The sequence below is a fragment of the Oncorhynchus tshawytscha genome, linkage group LG22 (assembly GCF_018296145.1).
Source record: "Oncorhynchus tshawytscha isolate Ot180627B linkage group LG22, Otsh_v2.0, whole genome shotgun sequence".
Taxonomy (NCBI): Eukaryota; Metazoa; Chordata; class Actinopteri; order Salmoniformes; family Salmonidae; genus Oncorhynchus; species Oncorhynchus tshawytscha.
In genome coordinates this window covers 45,231,152-45,244,740 of record NC_056450.1, presented here as the reverse complement: position 1 = coordinate 45,244,740, position 13,589 = coordinate 45,231,152, and the positions used below count along the sequence as shown (strand labels likewise).

At 42.5% G+C, this 13,589-nt stretch overlaps 1 protein-coding gene and 1 long non-coding RNA gene across 3 annotated transcripts in view; one reads left to right on the top strand and one right to left on the bottom strand.

The window, feature by feature from the left end:
* Positions 1 to 3,592, top strand: part of LOC121840490 (NF-kappa-B essential modulator-like) — a 28,555-nt gene extending 24,963 nt beyond the window's left edge. The window contains exons 12-13 of one of the 2 annotated variants that reach the window (XR_006079674.1): positions 2,356 to 3,164; positions 3,422 to 3,592. Coding sequence is in view for 1 of the 2 variants with exons in the window: in XM_042304339.1 (XP_042160273.1) it covers positions 2,356 to 2,516 (161 nt within the window). In the remaining variant the exon portion in view is untranslated. Of the gene's footprint in view, positions 1 to 2,355; positions 3,376 to 3,421 lie in introns of those variants that run through there. The other variant, XM_042304339.1, reaches the window with a different exon arrangement.
* Positions 3,593 to 12,091: 8,499 nt separating this feature from the next.
* On the bottom strand, positions 12,092 to 13,283 carry LOC121840493. The gene is made up of 4 exons (XR_006079676.1): positions 13,031 to 13,283; positions 12,717 to 12,905; positions 12,371 to 12,534; positions 12,092 to 12,291 (listed from the first exon to the last, which is right to left on the bottom strand). It is a non-coding gene; the product is annotated as an uncharacterized LOC121840493 (long non-coding RNA).
* Positions 13,284 to 13,589: the final 306 nt, after the last annotated feature.

Here is a 13,589-nt window from a genome sequence, read left to right as displayed (position 1 = left end):
ATTGGCTCCAAACCATGATGATGGCCCATTGGCTCCAAACCAATGATGGCCCATTGGCTCCAAACCAATGATGGCCCATTGGCTCCAAACCAATGATGGCCCATTGGCTCCAAACCAATGATGGCCCATTGGCTCCAAACCATGATGGATGGCCCATTGGCTCCAAAACCAATGATGGCCCATTGGCTCCAAACCAATGATGGCCCATTGGCTCCAAACCAATGATGGCCCATTGGCTCCAAAACCAATGATGGCCCATTGGCTCCAAAACCAATGATGGCCCATTGGCTCCAAACAATGATGGCCCATTGGCTGATGGCCCATTGGCTCCAAACCAATGAATGATGGCCCATTCTATAGATCCAAAACATGAACAAAAAGAAATGCTCCAAACAATGATGGCCCATTCTGATAACAGAACAAATTTTTAGTTTATAAATATTTTGCTACAATGACACAGTTACCACCTCGTTCTTTTCTTTTAGCACAAAGTTAGTACATCATCATGCTTTCAGGATACGTGTGTTTTCAGATTCCATAATGATTCTTTAGTTGTGGATACTACATCACCACACTCCCTCTCTTGCTCTCGGTTCCTTCTCATCTCTGTAAGTCACCTTGATTTAGCAGCTGTGTGTTTTATCAGTTTCTTCATGAAAATATTTAGTAAACTCCAGGACAGAAGCTACAGCAGCACACAAGTAGACTACAAATCCATGCTGGGGCGGACATGCCCTGAGCTGGTGAAGGGAGGTCTACTGGCGTGAAGGTGGAGCGGGCCAGAAGGCCGACGCTCCAGTCTTTGGGAATCTCTCTCCCTCAATTTCTATTTAAGGGCTTTATTGGCATGGGAAACACATGACTACATTGCCAAAGTACGTGAACTAGATATTAGTTAAATAAACAATAATAAATGAACAGTAAACACGACTCACAAAAGTTCCAAAAGAAAATACATTTCAAATGTCATATTATGTCTATGTACAAATAGTTAAAGTACAAAAGGGAAAATAAATAACCATAAAAATGTCAGACCTCTACATGCTTTGTAGGAAACACTGCCGATTTTGCAGGTTATCAAATACTTGTTCTCCCCACTGTAGGTAGCACACAGGAGAGCATTTTTCTCTGTTAAGATCATTTCCTTTTGAATTTCTACCCAAATGTAAAATGTTCCTGTTTTGACAAATTTAATAGAGTGGGTCAGGTCTGTTCTATACCAAATTAGCACTTCCCCTGAGTCTCTTCCCTGTTTCACACCTGGTCATTTGGTGGATGGGTCTACCAGCTCTCTGAAACCTAGAGGGCAACCAGTCCATCTCCTTTATATCATGTTTGTTGTAGGATGACAATGTCTGTATTTCCGATTTCTTTGATGAAGTCCAGGTTCCTGCTCTTTAGGCCAAAGGCAGATGACCTCAGGCCTTGGATATTCTCTTCTCAATTCACTTCAAAAGGCTTTATTGGCATGGGAAACATATTGCCAAAGCAAGTGAAGTAGATAAATAAACAAAAATGTACTGTAAACATTACACTCACAGAAGTTCCAAAATAATAAAGACATTACAAATGTCATTGTCTATATACAGTGTTGTAATGATGTGCAACTAGTTAAAGTACAAAAGGGAAATAAATAACCATAAATATGGTTGTATTTACAATGGTGTTTGTTCTTCACTGGTTGCCCTTTTCTCGTGGCAACAGATCACAAATCTTGCAGCTGTGATGGCACACTGGTATTTCACCTGATCTCTCTGTGATGGCACACAGGTATTTCACCTGATCTCTCTGTGATGGCACACTGGTATTTCACCTGATCTCTCTGTGATGGCACACTGTGGTATTTCACCTGATCTCTCTGATGGCACACTGGTATTTCACCTGATCTCTGTGATGGCACACTGTGGTATTTCACCCAGTAGATATGGGAGTTTTCGAAAACAACTCTAGTTTTGACATTCTTTGTGGATCTGTGTAATCTGAGGGAAATATGTGTCTTTTGAGAGCCAGGTCTGCCTACGGCGGCCTTTCTCAATAGCAAGGCTATGCTCACTGAGTCTACATAGTCAAAGCTTTCCTAAAGTTTGGGTCACAGTGGTCAGGTATTCTGTCACTGTGTACTCTCTGTTTAGAGCTAGCTAGCTATCTCTCTCTCTCTCTCATAGTAAATACAACTAAAGAGAAATACATAAAACAGTATCAGTCAATATATAAAGACTAAACATAAGTTATTGCGTACTATGCAGATGTTATTATCCAGTGTCCCTCAGGCTATGTTGCTCCTTTGAATACTTTTTCCTTTAAAAAGATACAATTTGGAGTAAATGTAGTAATTTCTGTCTCTCTCATCTGTAGGGAGTGCCTTTAACTCCTCCTCCCGCAGCGTGGGATTGTCTGCAGAGGGAGTGGCTGGAGGCGGGGCTGAAGAGCTTCCTGACTACCGCTGTCCAAAGTGCCAGTACCAAGCCCCCGACATGGACACACTACAGATACATGTCATGGACTGTATCCAGTAACACACACACACTTAAATGTTTGGGGGGGCTGAAACAACAGTAGCTCATCAGCATGATGACATCATTGTTATAGACCTCTTTCCTTCCCATCCCTCTCCACCATATACAGTCCTCCCCCACACCTCCCTATCCCCTCTCTCTATCCCTCTCCACCATATACAGTCCTCCCCCACACCTCCCTCCATATCCCCTCTCTCTATCCCTCTCTACCATATACAGTCCTCCCCCACACCTCCCCTCTTTCTCTCCATATCAATCTTTACATATTTTATTTACTTAACTAGGCAAGTCAGTTAAGAACAAATTCTTATGTACAATGACGGCCTAGGAATAGTGGGTTAACTGCCTTGTTCAGGGGCAGAACGACAGATTGTTACCTCGTCAGCTCGGGGATTTGATCTAGCAACTTTTCAGCTACAAGTCCAACGCTCTAACCACTAGACTACCTGCCGCTCACTCTCTCTCCATATCTCTTTCTTTCTCTCCATATCAATCTCTCTCTCCTTCCTGCTATCCCTCTCAGGCTGAAAGTGTAAATGAGTCTTCTGACCCCTGACCCTGTGTACCAGGGTGTATTCATTACGGAAACCGTTTAAGAACCAAACTGAAGCAAACAGAGCAAAACAAGTTTCTATTGGACAAATTCAGGTAGGTCCCGCCCCATTTTGTTCTGTTTGCTTCATGTTAGGAAACGTTTTGCAACAAATTGAATACCGCCCTGTGGTGTCTGTTAGTATGTCAGAGCATGATAATTCACCATGGCCATGTGTGTGAGTATTGTCTAATTCTAGGTCTTTCGGAGTACAGAGTGTTTTAAATTGTTGTATTAGAGACGTAATAAATATAAATATTGACATCACAAAGCTTCGGAAGGTTTTAATGAATATGTTTTGGCTCCCAAATAGTTTTCCAGTTCCCTGCTTTACCTGAGCTGAGTGCATGATGGGGCACTGGGATGAGACCACTGACTCATATGGGAGGTCAAATCCTCATTTCCACAGAAAGATATAACATTGTTTTGCTGTATTTAGTATGTGGTTTAATCCAAAATATACAAATAAATCGAGAAGAAGTGAGGTGGTTGATTAAATAATGTGAAAGGATGTTCCTGACGCCAGTGATGGAGAACCCAGGCTTTCTAAACCTTTGGAGGTTTCACCAACCCAAAAACGGTTCATTACTCTTGAGGTTTGAACACAGTGACATCTGCTGGTCAGAATTAAATATTATCATGTTTGTTTATATAGACTCATTGCATCCATCAAAATGTTGTGGCACAATGGAAAGTTGTGAGCGTCGGTAACTTAAATGTAGTTAGACTGGGTGGTTCGCATCCCACATCCTGATTACCCTTTTTGGCTCCAGATTCACTATTTTTTTTTCAAACTTTGCATCCGTGCTATTATTTAGGATGCTGAAGACAAATGATCATAGGCTCAACTAAATAAAACTAGATATTTGAACAATGATGAGAAAACGGTGTTTCACAGGAAATATTTTATCAACCATTGCCAGGAATCGATCTTGCGGTCTGATCCCAAATCCAGGTCCTACCAGGTGCTATAAACAAAATACATTTAATTCATAAATTAGGTGTCCAGGGGAGGTTCGGTGTTTTGAAAACAACTTGGCATCAATGAAAACACTGGCATCACGGCCAAAATCAGCAGGATCTGGCATTCTGCAACAAAATGTTCACGTGATCAAAATAAGCTTCGGACGTCATCGATCACGTCGTCATGTTACGTCGCAACTATCCGTCTTTGCTTCGAAACGAGAAAAACATCTAATAAACATTTACAAAGACCATTGAACCAAAAAAAGTACCGGTTTATATCGTTCCTTTCTGAACCTCTGAAATCGTTTATTTTGTTTTATATTTAGATTGACATGAAATTACTTCACCAATGGCTAGATCAGCGGGCAAGCTATGTACATGCATTGAACATGACCTGCAGGTGAAGAGCGTATGGAACGCCGTTTGGGTCTGAAAGCACGTAGTCAAAGGCGATCTTTTTAATGCAACGTGTGTAAAGTAAACCGGTGCACGCGCTAAATTAACGCCGATATGCGTCAAATGTGCTTGCAGGCGGTTCAACGTGCTAAATAAACGGCTGCAAGGGGTCCTACACATGTGAAGTTAACGCCTACAGCTGATAAATATTCACCTACACACGCTAACTTAACTCGTTCTTTAATATGCTCATTTTACTAGCCAATTTCCCTCCTTTCAACCAGCTTTCACAGTTTGAAGGTACTTCCTTTTCCACTGCAAGCAGAGTTTGAACCTTTACAAGGGAACAGTTTTGTCTTTGAAATGTGTTGTTACTGAATCGTAAAGTTTATCAGCTAGTTCACAGTAGAAGGATCCATTTCTCGCCACTGGCTATAAAATGTAGCTAACATTAATATATCACCAGGTTCAGCAGTGCTTAGCATAAGCTAAGTCAGATATTTTGCTAGCTAAATTCAGCTAACGTCGGTAGCCTCCGACCATATTATATCCCATAGTTAGCCTCAAACTTTGCCTGGTCATACTGCTAGACGCAGTGAACGGCACCATCTTGTGTTTCACTAAAAGCCCTGCTGAAAAACATGTCAACTATAACAGCCACTGCAACACTATCGAGGTAAATTAACTTACATACTAGCAAGTTTGTTGCAGGGCCAGGCGTACATAGATTAGACAACGGAGATGCTCAAAATCCTGGAAGTTCTCCCTTTTTGGACTATTGTCTTTATCAGATGGGTACTGAAGCAGGACATGTTTTTTTTTAGTTACGTTTTTAGCCCAAAGCCTTGTATTTAAGCAAAACAACTTGAGGTAGGCAACTTCTTCAGCCTGACTATAATTTAAATGCCGCGTTAGCTCGCGATTAGCATGAAGACACAGAAAAGCTCACAAAGCAAACTTGGCAAGTGACAACCTTGTAAAACCTTTTAACATGTCAGCTTTCGAAACAGAGTAGACTAATGTGCACGTTCACTTTTGAATATATTTAATCGAAGCTAAAATGACTTCAGGCATATACTGCTTCAAAGGAATAGGGTTCCCATTCCTTCCGCTTTATTTTCCCACATTGTGTCTTGCAGAAGGGATGAAGAGGAGCTTGGAGTAAAGGGGAGGCTGATGAAGCAGCAGAGAAGACCGGATTCATCCAGTATCAGTTAATTGTATATATCAATGATGTCGCTCTTGCTGCTGGTGATTTTCTGATCCACCTCTACGCAGATGACACCATTCTGTATACTTCTGGCCCTTCTTTGGACACTGTTAACAACCCTCCAGATGAGCTTCAATTCCGTACAACACTCCTTCCGTGGCCTCCAACTGCTCTTAAACGCTAGTAAAACCAAATGCATGTTTTTCAACCGTTCGCTGCCTGCACCCTCACGCCAACTAGCATCACCACCCTGGACGGTTCCGACCTTGAATATGTGGACATCTATAAGTACCTAGGTGTCTGGCTAGACTGTAAACTCTCCTTCCAGACTCATTAAACATCTCCAATCCAAAATCAAATCTAGAGTCTGCTTTCTATTTCGCAACAAAGCCTCCTTCACTCACGCCGCCAAACTTACCCTAGTAAAACTGACTATCCTACTGATCCTTGACTTCGGCGATGTCATCTACAAAATAGCTTCCAATACTCTACTCAGCAAACTGGATGCAGTCTATCACAGTGCCATCCGTTTTGTTACCAAATCACCTTATACCACTGCGACCTGTATGCTCTAGTCGGCTGGCCCTCGCTACATATTCGTCGCCAGACCCACTGGCTCCAGGTCATCTATAAGTCCAATCTAGGTAAAGCTCCTTATCTCAGCTCACTGGTCACGATAACACCCACCCGTAGCACGCGCTCCAGCAGGTATATCTCACTGATCATCCTAAAGCCAACACCTCATTTGGCCGCCTTTCGTTCCAGTTCTCTGCTGCCTGTGACTGGAACGAATTGCAAAAATCGCCGAAGTTGGAGACTTATTTCCCTCACCAACTATCTGAGCAGCTAACCGATCGCTGCAGCTATACATAGCCCACCCAATCTACCTACCTCATCCCCACGAGGGGGATTTTATTTTATTTACTCAGTATCTCTACTTGCACATCATCTTCTGCTCATTTATCACTCCAGTGTTAATCTGCTAAATTGTAATTATTCACTCCTATGGCCTATTTATTGCCTACCTCCTCATGCCTTTTGCACACACTGTATATAGATTATTTTTTTCTACTGTGTCATTGATTGTTTATTATTTACTCCATGTGTAACTGTGTCGTTGTCTGTGTCACACTGCTATGCTTTATCTTGGCCAGGTCGCAGTTCTAAATGAGAACTTGTTCTCAACTGGCCTACCTGGTGATTCTCACCTGGTTGGCATGGCAACAGGACAAGGTATGCAACATTAAACCCAATCAAATATCCAATGTTATTAAAACATGTATCCCAGTTTACAGTCAAGCAATACCTGTCAGTTGTGTTAATGTTACGAACTACAAACTATGGTTCTTGGAGTCAATGAATCAATTGAAAGTGACTACAATTAGAAATGTTTCAACTGTGTAAAGATGAAAGTAATCTGCTCTGTTTACATTTGTTCCAGACACTTCAATCTGACACTATTGTTAATGTTTGACAAAACGTCTTCAGCCACCGTAGGCCAGAGAGCCGCTGGCTGGCATTTGACTGCAGTGTCTGTAGGTGTAAAGGACATTAGACGTTAGGTCCCCTTGATATGGAAGCTTCTTACCATCTCCACTGCAGCCCATATCGATTTAAAACAACTGGAACAATGGTGTGCTACACTTTGTACAACTCCAGTTTGCCTATTGTCCCAATAAATGTCAATTATACAGTTCTACATGCGTCAGAGTGCATTTTCCATCATAGCTCTGCTTTCAACTCCATCCCACAAACTGGTTAGCAGACTCAAGGCTCTGGGTGAAAACCCTGTAATAATAAAGTAGGATTTTTTTACATTATAATAAGAATGTGTATCCCCAGAATGGACTCGACCATGGTACACATGAGTACATGAAGGAGCTGTGGTACCTGACATAATGGTGATAGGACAACAGTCTCAGCGTAAGCAAAACAAAGTAGATGGTGAAACTTGACCATTCTCCCATCTACTGTACATTAACATGGAGAAGATCAGCAGCTTCAAGTTCCCTGATATCCTTTTCTGCCCTCAGTTACTTCACTCAAAGTCCCACCAGTGCTTCTCAACTACCCTCATCAAACTGCACCACGACCTGTGTACCAACTAGTGTCTTATTGCCTCATCAAACTGCACCACGACCTATGTACCAACTAGTGTCTTATTGCCTCATCAAACTGCACCACGACCTGTGTACCAACTAGTGTCTTATTGCCTCATCAAACTGCACCACGACCTGTGACCTGTGTACCAACTAGTGTCTTATTGCCTCATCAAACTGCACCACGACCTGTGTACCAACTAGTGTCTTATTGCCTCATCAAACTGCACCATGACCTATGTACCAACTAGTGTCTTATTGCCTCATCAAACTGCACCACGACCTATGTACCAACTAGTGTCTTATTGCCTCATCAAACTGCACCACGACCTGTGTAAACCAACTAGTGTCTTATTGCCTCATCAAACTGCACCACGACCTGTGTACCAACTAGTGTCTTATTGCCTCATCAAACTGCACCACGACCTGTGTACCAACTAGTGTCTTATTGCCTCATCAAACTGCACCACCGACCTAGTGTACCAACTAGTGTCTTATTGCCTCATCAAACTGCACCACGACCTGTGTACCAACTAGTGTCTTATTGCCTCATCAAACTGCACCACGACCTATGTACCAACTAGTGTCTTATTGCCTCATCAAACTGCACCACGACCTATGTACCAACTAGTGTCTTATTGCCTCATCAAACTGCACCACGACCTGTGTACCAACTAGTGTCTTATTGCCTCAAACTCAAACTGCACTAGTGTCTTATTGCCTCGACCTGTGTACCAACTAGTGTCTTATTGCCTCATCAAACTGCACCAACTAGTGTCTTATTGCCTCACCTGCACCACGACCTGTACCAACTAGTGTCTTATTGCCTCATCAAACTGCACCACGACCTATGTACCAACTAGTGTCTTATTGCCTCATCAAACTGCACCAGACCAATTAAAGTGTCTTATTGCCTTCAAACTGCAAGATTTATGTGTCTTATTGCCTCATCAAACTGCACATATTGTAACCTAGTGTCTTATTGCCTCATCAAACTAACTACTGTTACCATAAGTGTCTTATTGCCTCATCAAAGAAATCACCAACAGTGTCTTATTTAAATATTAAGCTGCATGATGTACCAACTAGTGTCCGATTGATTCTGGTTGGTTATAAATGTTTGAAAACTTTCACTAAAACTTGATTTTGCTGATTGGACAATCCTGTCGGAAACCTTTAATAAATATCAAACTGAACTTACCAACTAGTGTCTTTCAAACTGCAACGACCTGTGTCACCAACAAACCTTATTGCCTCATAACTGCACCACGACCTGTGAACCAAAGTCATTATTTAAATCAACAGGTGTAGGTAGACCTTACAGTGAAATGATTACTAACAAGACATTAACCAACAATGCAGTTAGAAAAAAAAAAAAAGTAAATGATTCAAGAGCATCAGTGAAACAATATATATACAGGGTATTACGGTACAGAGTCAATGTGGAGGCTATATACAGGGTATTACGGTACAGGGTCAATGTGGAGGCTATATACAGGGTATTACGGTACAGGGTCAATGTGGAGGCTATATACAGGGGGTATTACTAGTGTCTTATTGCCTCACAGGGTCAAAGTGGAGGCTATATATACACAGGGTATTACGGTACAGGGTCAATGTGGAGGCTATATATACAGGGTATTCAAACGGCACAGGGTCAACTGTGGAGGCTATATATACAGGGTATTACGGTACAGGGTCAATGTGGAGGCTATATATACACAGGGTATTACGGTACAGAGTCAATGTGCACATATTAAAGGCTATATACAGGAAATCAGACATTTATTTAAATACAGGGTCAATGTGGAGGCTATATACTAAAACTTGATTTTGGGTATTCCGGTCGGACAGGGTCAATGTGGAGGCTATATATACACAGGGTACAAACCTTTGGTACAGGGTCAATGTGGAGGCTATATATACAGGGTATTAACCAACAGGGTCAATGTGGAAAAATATATACAGGGTATTCAAGAGCATCAGGGTCAATGTGGAGGCTATATACAGGGTATTACGGTACAGGGTCAATGTGGAGGCTATATACAGGGTATTACGGTACAGGTCAATGTGGAGGCTATATACAGGGTATTACGGTACAGAGTCAATGTGGAGGCTATATACAGGGTATTACGGTACAGGGTCAATGTGGAGGCTATATACAGGGTATTACGGTACAGGGTCAATGTGGAGACTGTTACGAATCCCTTTTGGCCCGACAGTCCAGGGGGGATGGTAATGAGACCCGTAACATAACTCATGCAATTTATAATAGTGACAAAGTAAAAGTGTGAACGAAATAACCACGACAACTGAAATCTACCGTCAAACTCAAGGTGTATTAATAAACACACGGTAATGAGGGGAGCAGGAAAAGGGGCTGAGCTGGACCCAAGGAAAGAAACAATAAGTATTCAAAAACACCCCTAAGCTAGACTAGCCTACTTTAACAACAGCTAACTAACTAACCAAAAATACAGTGGGTGGTCCACCCAGTTCTAACTAGTGTATTTAACAAAGTTTACCTACGGGTAATGTATGCCCATGGGCGACTTGTCTTGGTTCCCCCTTTTCCCACCAGCAACAAACAAACACCATAACCAAAACAATACTCACAGGTGAGGACAAAGTGCTATGGAGGTGCTCAAACAAAAGAGAGGTCAATACATAAAGAGAGTGAAACAGAGACCTACAGACATGGCATTTACAGAGAGATTGAGTTCCACAGCAAACAACTGACAGGGTTTTTAAACCAAGGGAAAGGAACGGTGATTGGGTAGGAAACAGGAGGAGGTGTGTCTTCTGATTGATGATTGGTGACTGATTGGGGAGTGATGATTTTCACCTGTGAGGGGAGAAGGAGAGAAAAGAAACACACACACACACAGGATACACAGACAGGATACTTGTATCCGTAACACTATATACAGGGTATTACGGTACAGAGTCAATGTGGAGGCTATATACAGGGTATTACGGTACAGAGTCAATGTGGAGGCTATATACAGGGTATTACGGTACAGAGTCAATGTGGAGGCTATATACAGGGTATTACGGTACAGAGTCAATGTGGAGGCTATATACAGGGTATTACGGTACAGAGTCAATGTGGAGACTATATACAGGGTATTACGGTACAGGGTCAATGTGGAGGCTATATACAGGGTATTACGGTACAGGGTCAATGTGGAGGCTATATACAGGGTATTACGGTACAGAGTCAATGTGGAGGCTATATACAGGGTATTACGGTACAGAGTCAATGTGGAGGCTATATACAAGGTATTACGGTACAGAGTCAATGTGGAGACTATATACAGGGTATTACGGTACAGGGTCAATGTGAAGGCTATATACAGGGGGTACCGGTACAGGGTCAATGTGGAGGCTATATACAGGGGGTACCGGTACAGAGTCAATGTGGAGACTATATACAGGGTATTACGGTACAGGGTCAATGTGGAGGCTATATATATAGGGTCAGGGTATATACAGGGGGTACAGGGTCAATGTGGAGACTATATACAGGGGGTACCGGTACAGAGTCAATGTGGAGGTTATATACAGGGGGTACCGGTACAGAGTTAATGTGGAGGCTATATACAGGGGTACCGGTACAGAGTCAATGTGGAGGCTATATACAGGGGTTACGGTACAGAGTCAATGTGGAGACTATATACAGAGGGTACGGTACAGAGTCAATATGGAGGCTATATACAGGGTGTTACGGTACAGAGTCAATGTGGAGACTATATACAGGGGGTACCGGTACAGAGAATGTGTGGGGACACTGGTTAGTCGAGTTAATATATATATGTAGGTAGAGATATTAAAGTGACTATGCATAGAGAGAGTGGCAGCAAATAGTCTGGGTAGTCATTTGATTAGATGTTCAGGAGTCTTATGACTTGGGGGTAGAATCTGTTTAGAAGCCTCTTGGACCTAGACTTGGCGCTCCGGTACCGCTTGCCGTGCGGTAGCAGAGAGAACTGTAGCTGTGGTTCCACTGGCAATCCCAGCCTAGGAATGTTGAAGCCCCCAAAGTGAAAATGAAAATCTTCTCCATGGTTAAAGGGAATGAGTTCCCCACTGAAAAAAAAAGGGAAGGGGGAGAAATTAAAGTTCATTAGTAACACAATACTCTTAAGTGAAAGTAGTTTGGGATTTAATATATCTATTACATTTTTGGGGGCCCATGGAAGAATCAGGCGACAAAATGCTGTCCCACAGTTGTGAGAGTGAATAAGTGATGTTTTACTGATGTGGGCCGTGTTACTTCGATGATCATGGTTTTGCATCTAACCTTCCACCTCCAGCAGCCAGTCCCTCCAGAAACATGACTCTTCTCTCTATTGCTCTTTGATTGGTACCAGGTGGGGAGAGCTCTGCTTTGAAGAGAAGCTATGTCTGGCCAAAAGAGGTTTCTCAGCGTAGATGAAAACCTCTCTGAAGAGGCTTGAGTGTCTATTCATGTAAGGCAGGAGACCTAGACACTCCAGACCCTCTTTGAATCTATAAAGTAAAAAAGTCAATGAATTTGCCCTGAAGAATTGAACTAAACTTGAGATTCCTTAGATATATGGAAACTCACTGCTCAAGAGCATCCCGTATCCTGCTTTCTAAGTAGAACTTAGTGGCTGACTCCACCAGGGCATCCCTCTCCAATGTACGAATGTATCGCACTGGACCCAACATGACCGCTTCCTGTGCCTCGTCAACAGCTTGTGCTAACTGGATCTTAGATTGTTTATTGAACTGTGTTTGGGGGAAAATTAGCAAAACAAACGGATTATCACTACCCTTAAAGATTGACTGCCAGCAAAAGGAAACCAGATCCATGTGGAAATGTTCTCATGAATTACAATCCTAATGTTTTTCAAACTTAACAGTAATTATTAACAGTAGCATAACATCCATCACAGTATCAAGTCACTTACCTTCTCCAACTTCCCTCTGAAGTCATATTCTACTATTTCTTTCAGTTCTGGCACAGGAGGATGTAGGCCACACACTTGCCTGTAGAGACCACACACTTGCCTCTCTAACAAAAAGTGGCTCTACACCCCCATGTACCAGACAGACAGCAGTCATGTGGCCCACCTGCTTGTATACGCCATCATAGAGCGCTGTCACACAGAAGACAAACAGTAAATAAACGACACATTAACATACAAAAATCAAATGTGTTACTCAAGTCATACATATTGCCATAAACAAAATGTGTCATTGTTGGTGTAAAAGTGTAACTCACCGCGAGAGTTGCAAGAAAGGCATTTTTGCCAATCAGGTCCCTCAAATATTGCAGAGGACTGGATGGCACTCATTAGCAGCCGGGGAAATCTCTTGAGGGACCACCCTCATCAGCTGCCCCTTTTCCGTCAGCATCCCTAAAAACCATGTCTATTTTTACCTCTGGATTAAAGCAGGCTCTCTGAAAAGCCTCTCATTGCACAATCATAAACGTTGTCCCTCATCACGTTCATTTGGTTGGCATCTCGTTAACTTCAGCAGTGTTTGGAGGTCAGCACTAAAAGAGACATTCAGAATAACAAAGCTCAGATACTTCCCACAATTCATCTGTAATAACAAGACATTTCATTATTTACAGGGATGACTTACTCATGTCATCACCAACATCAACAGAAGAAGAGGTGAGGTGAAGGTGGAGGGAGGCCACAGGAAGTGGTATATAGGGGAGGCCTAGGGAGGCCACAGGGAATGGTGGAGGGAGGCCACAGGAAGTGGTATAGGTGTAGGGAGGCCACAGGAAGTGGTATAGGTGTAGGGGGTGGCCACAGGAAGTGGTATAG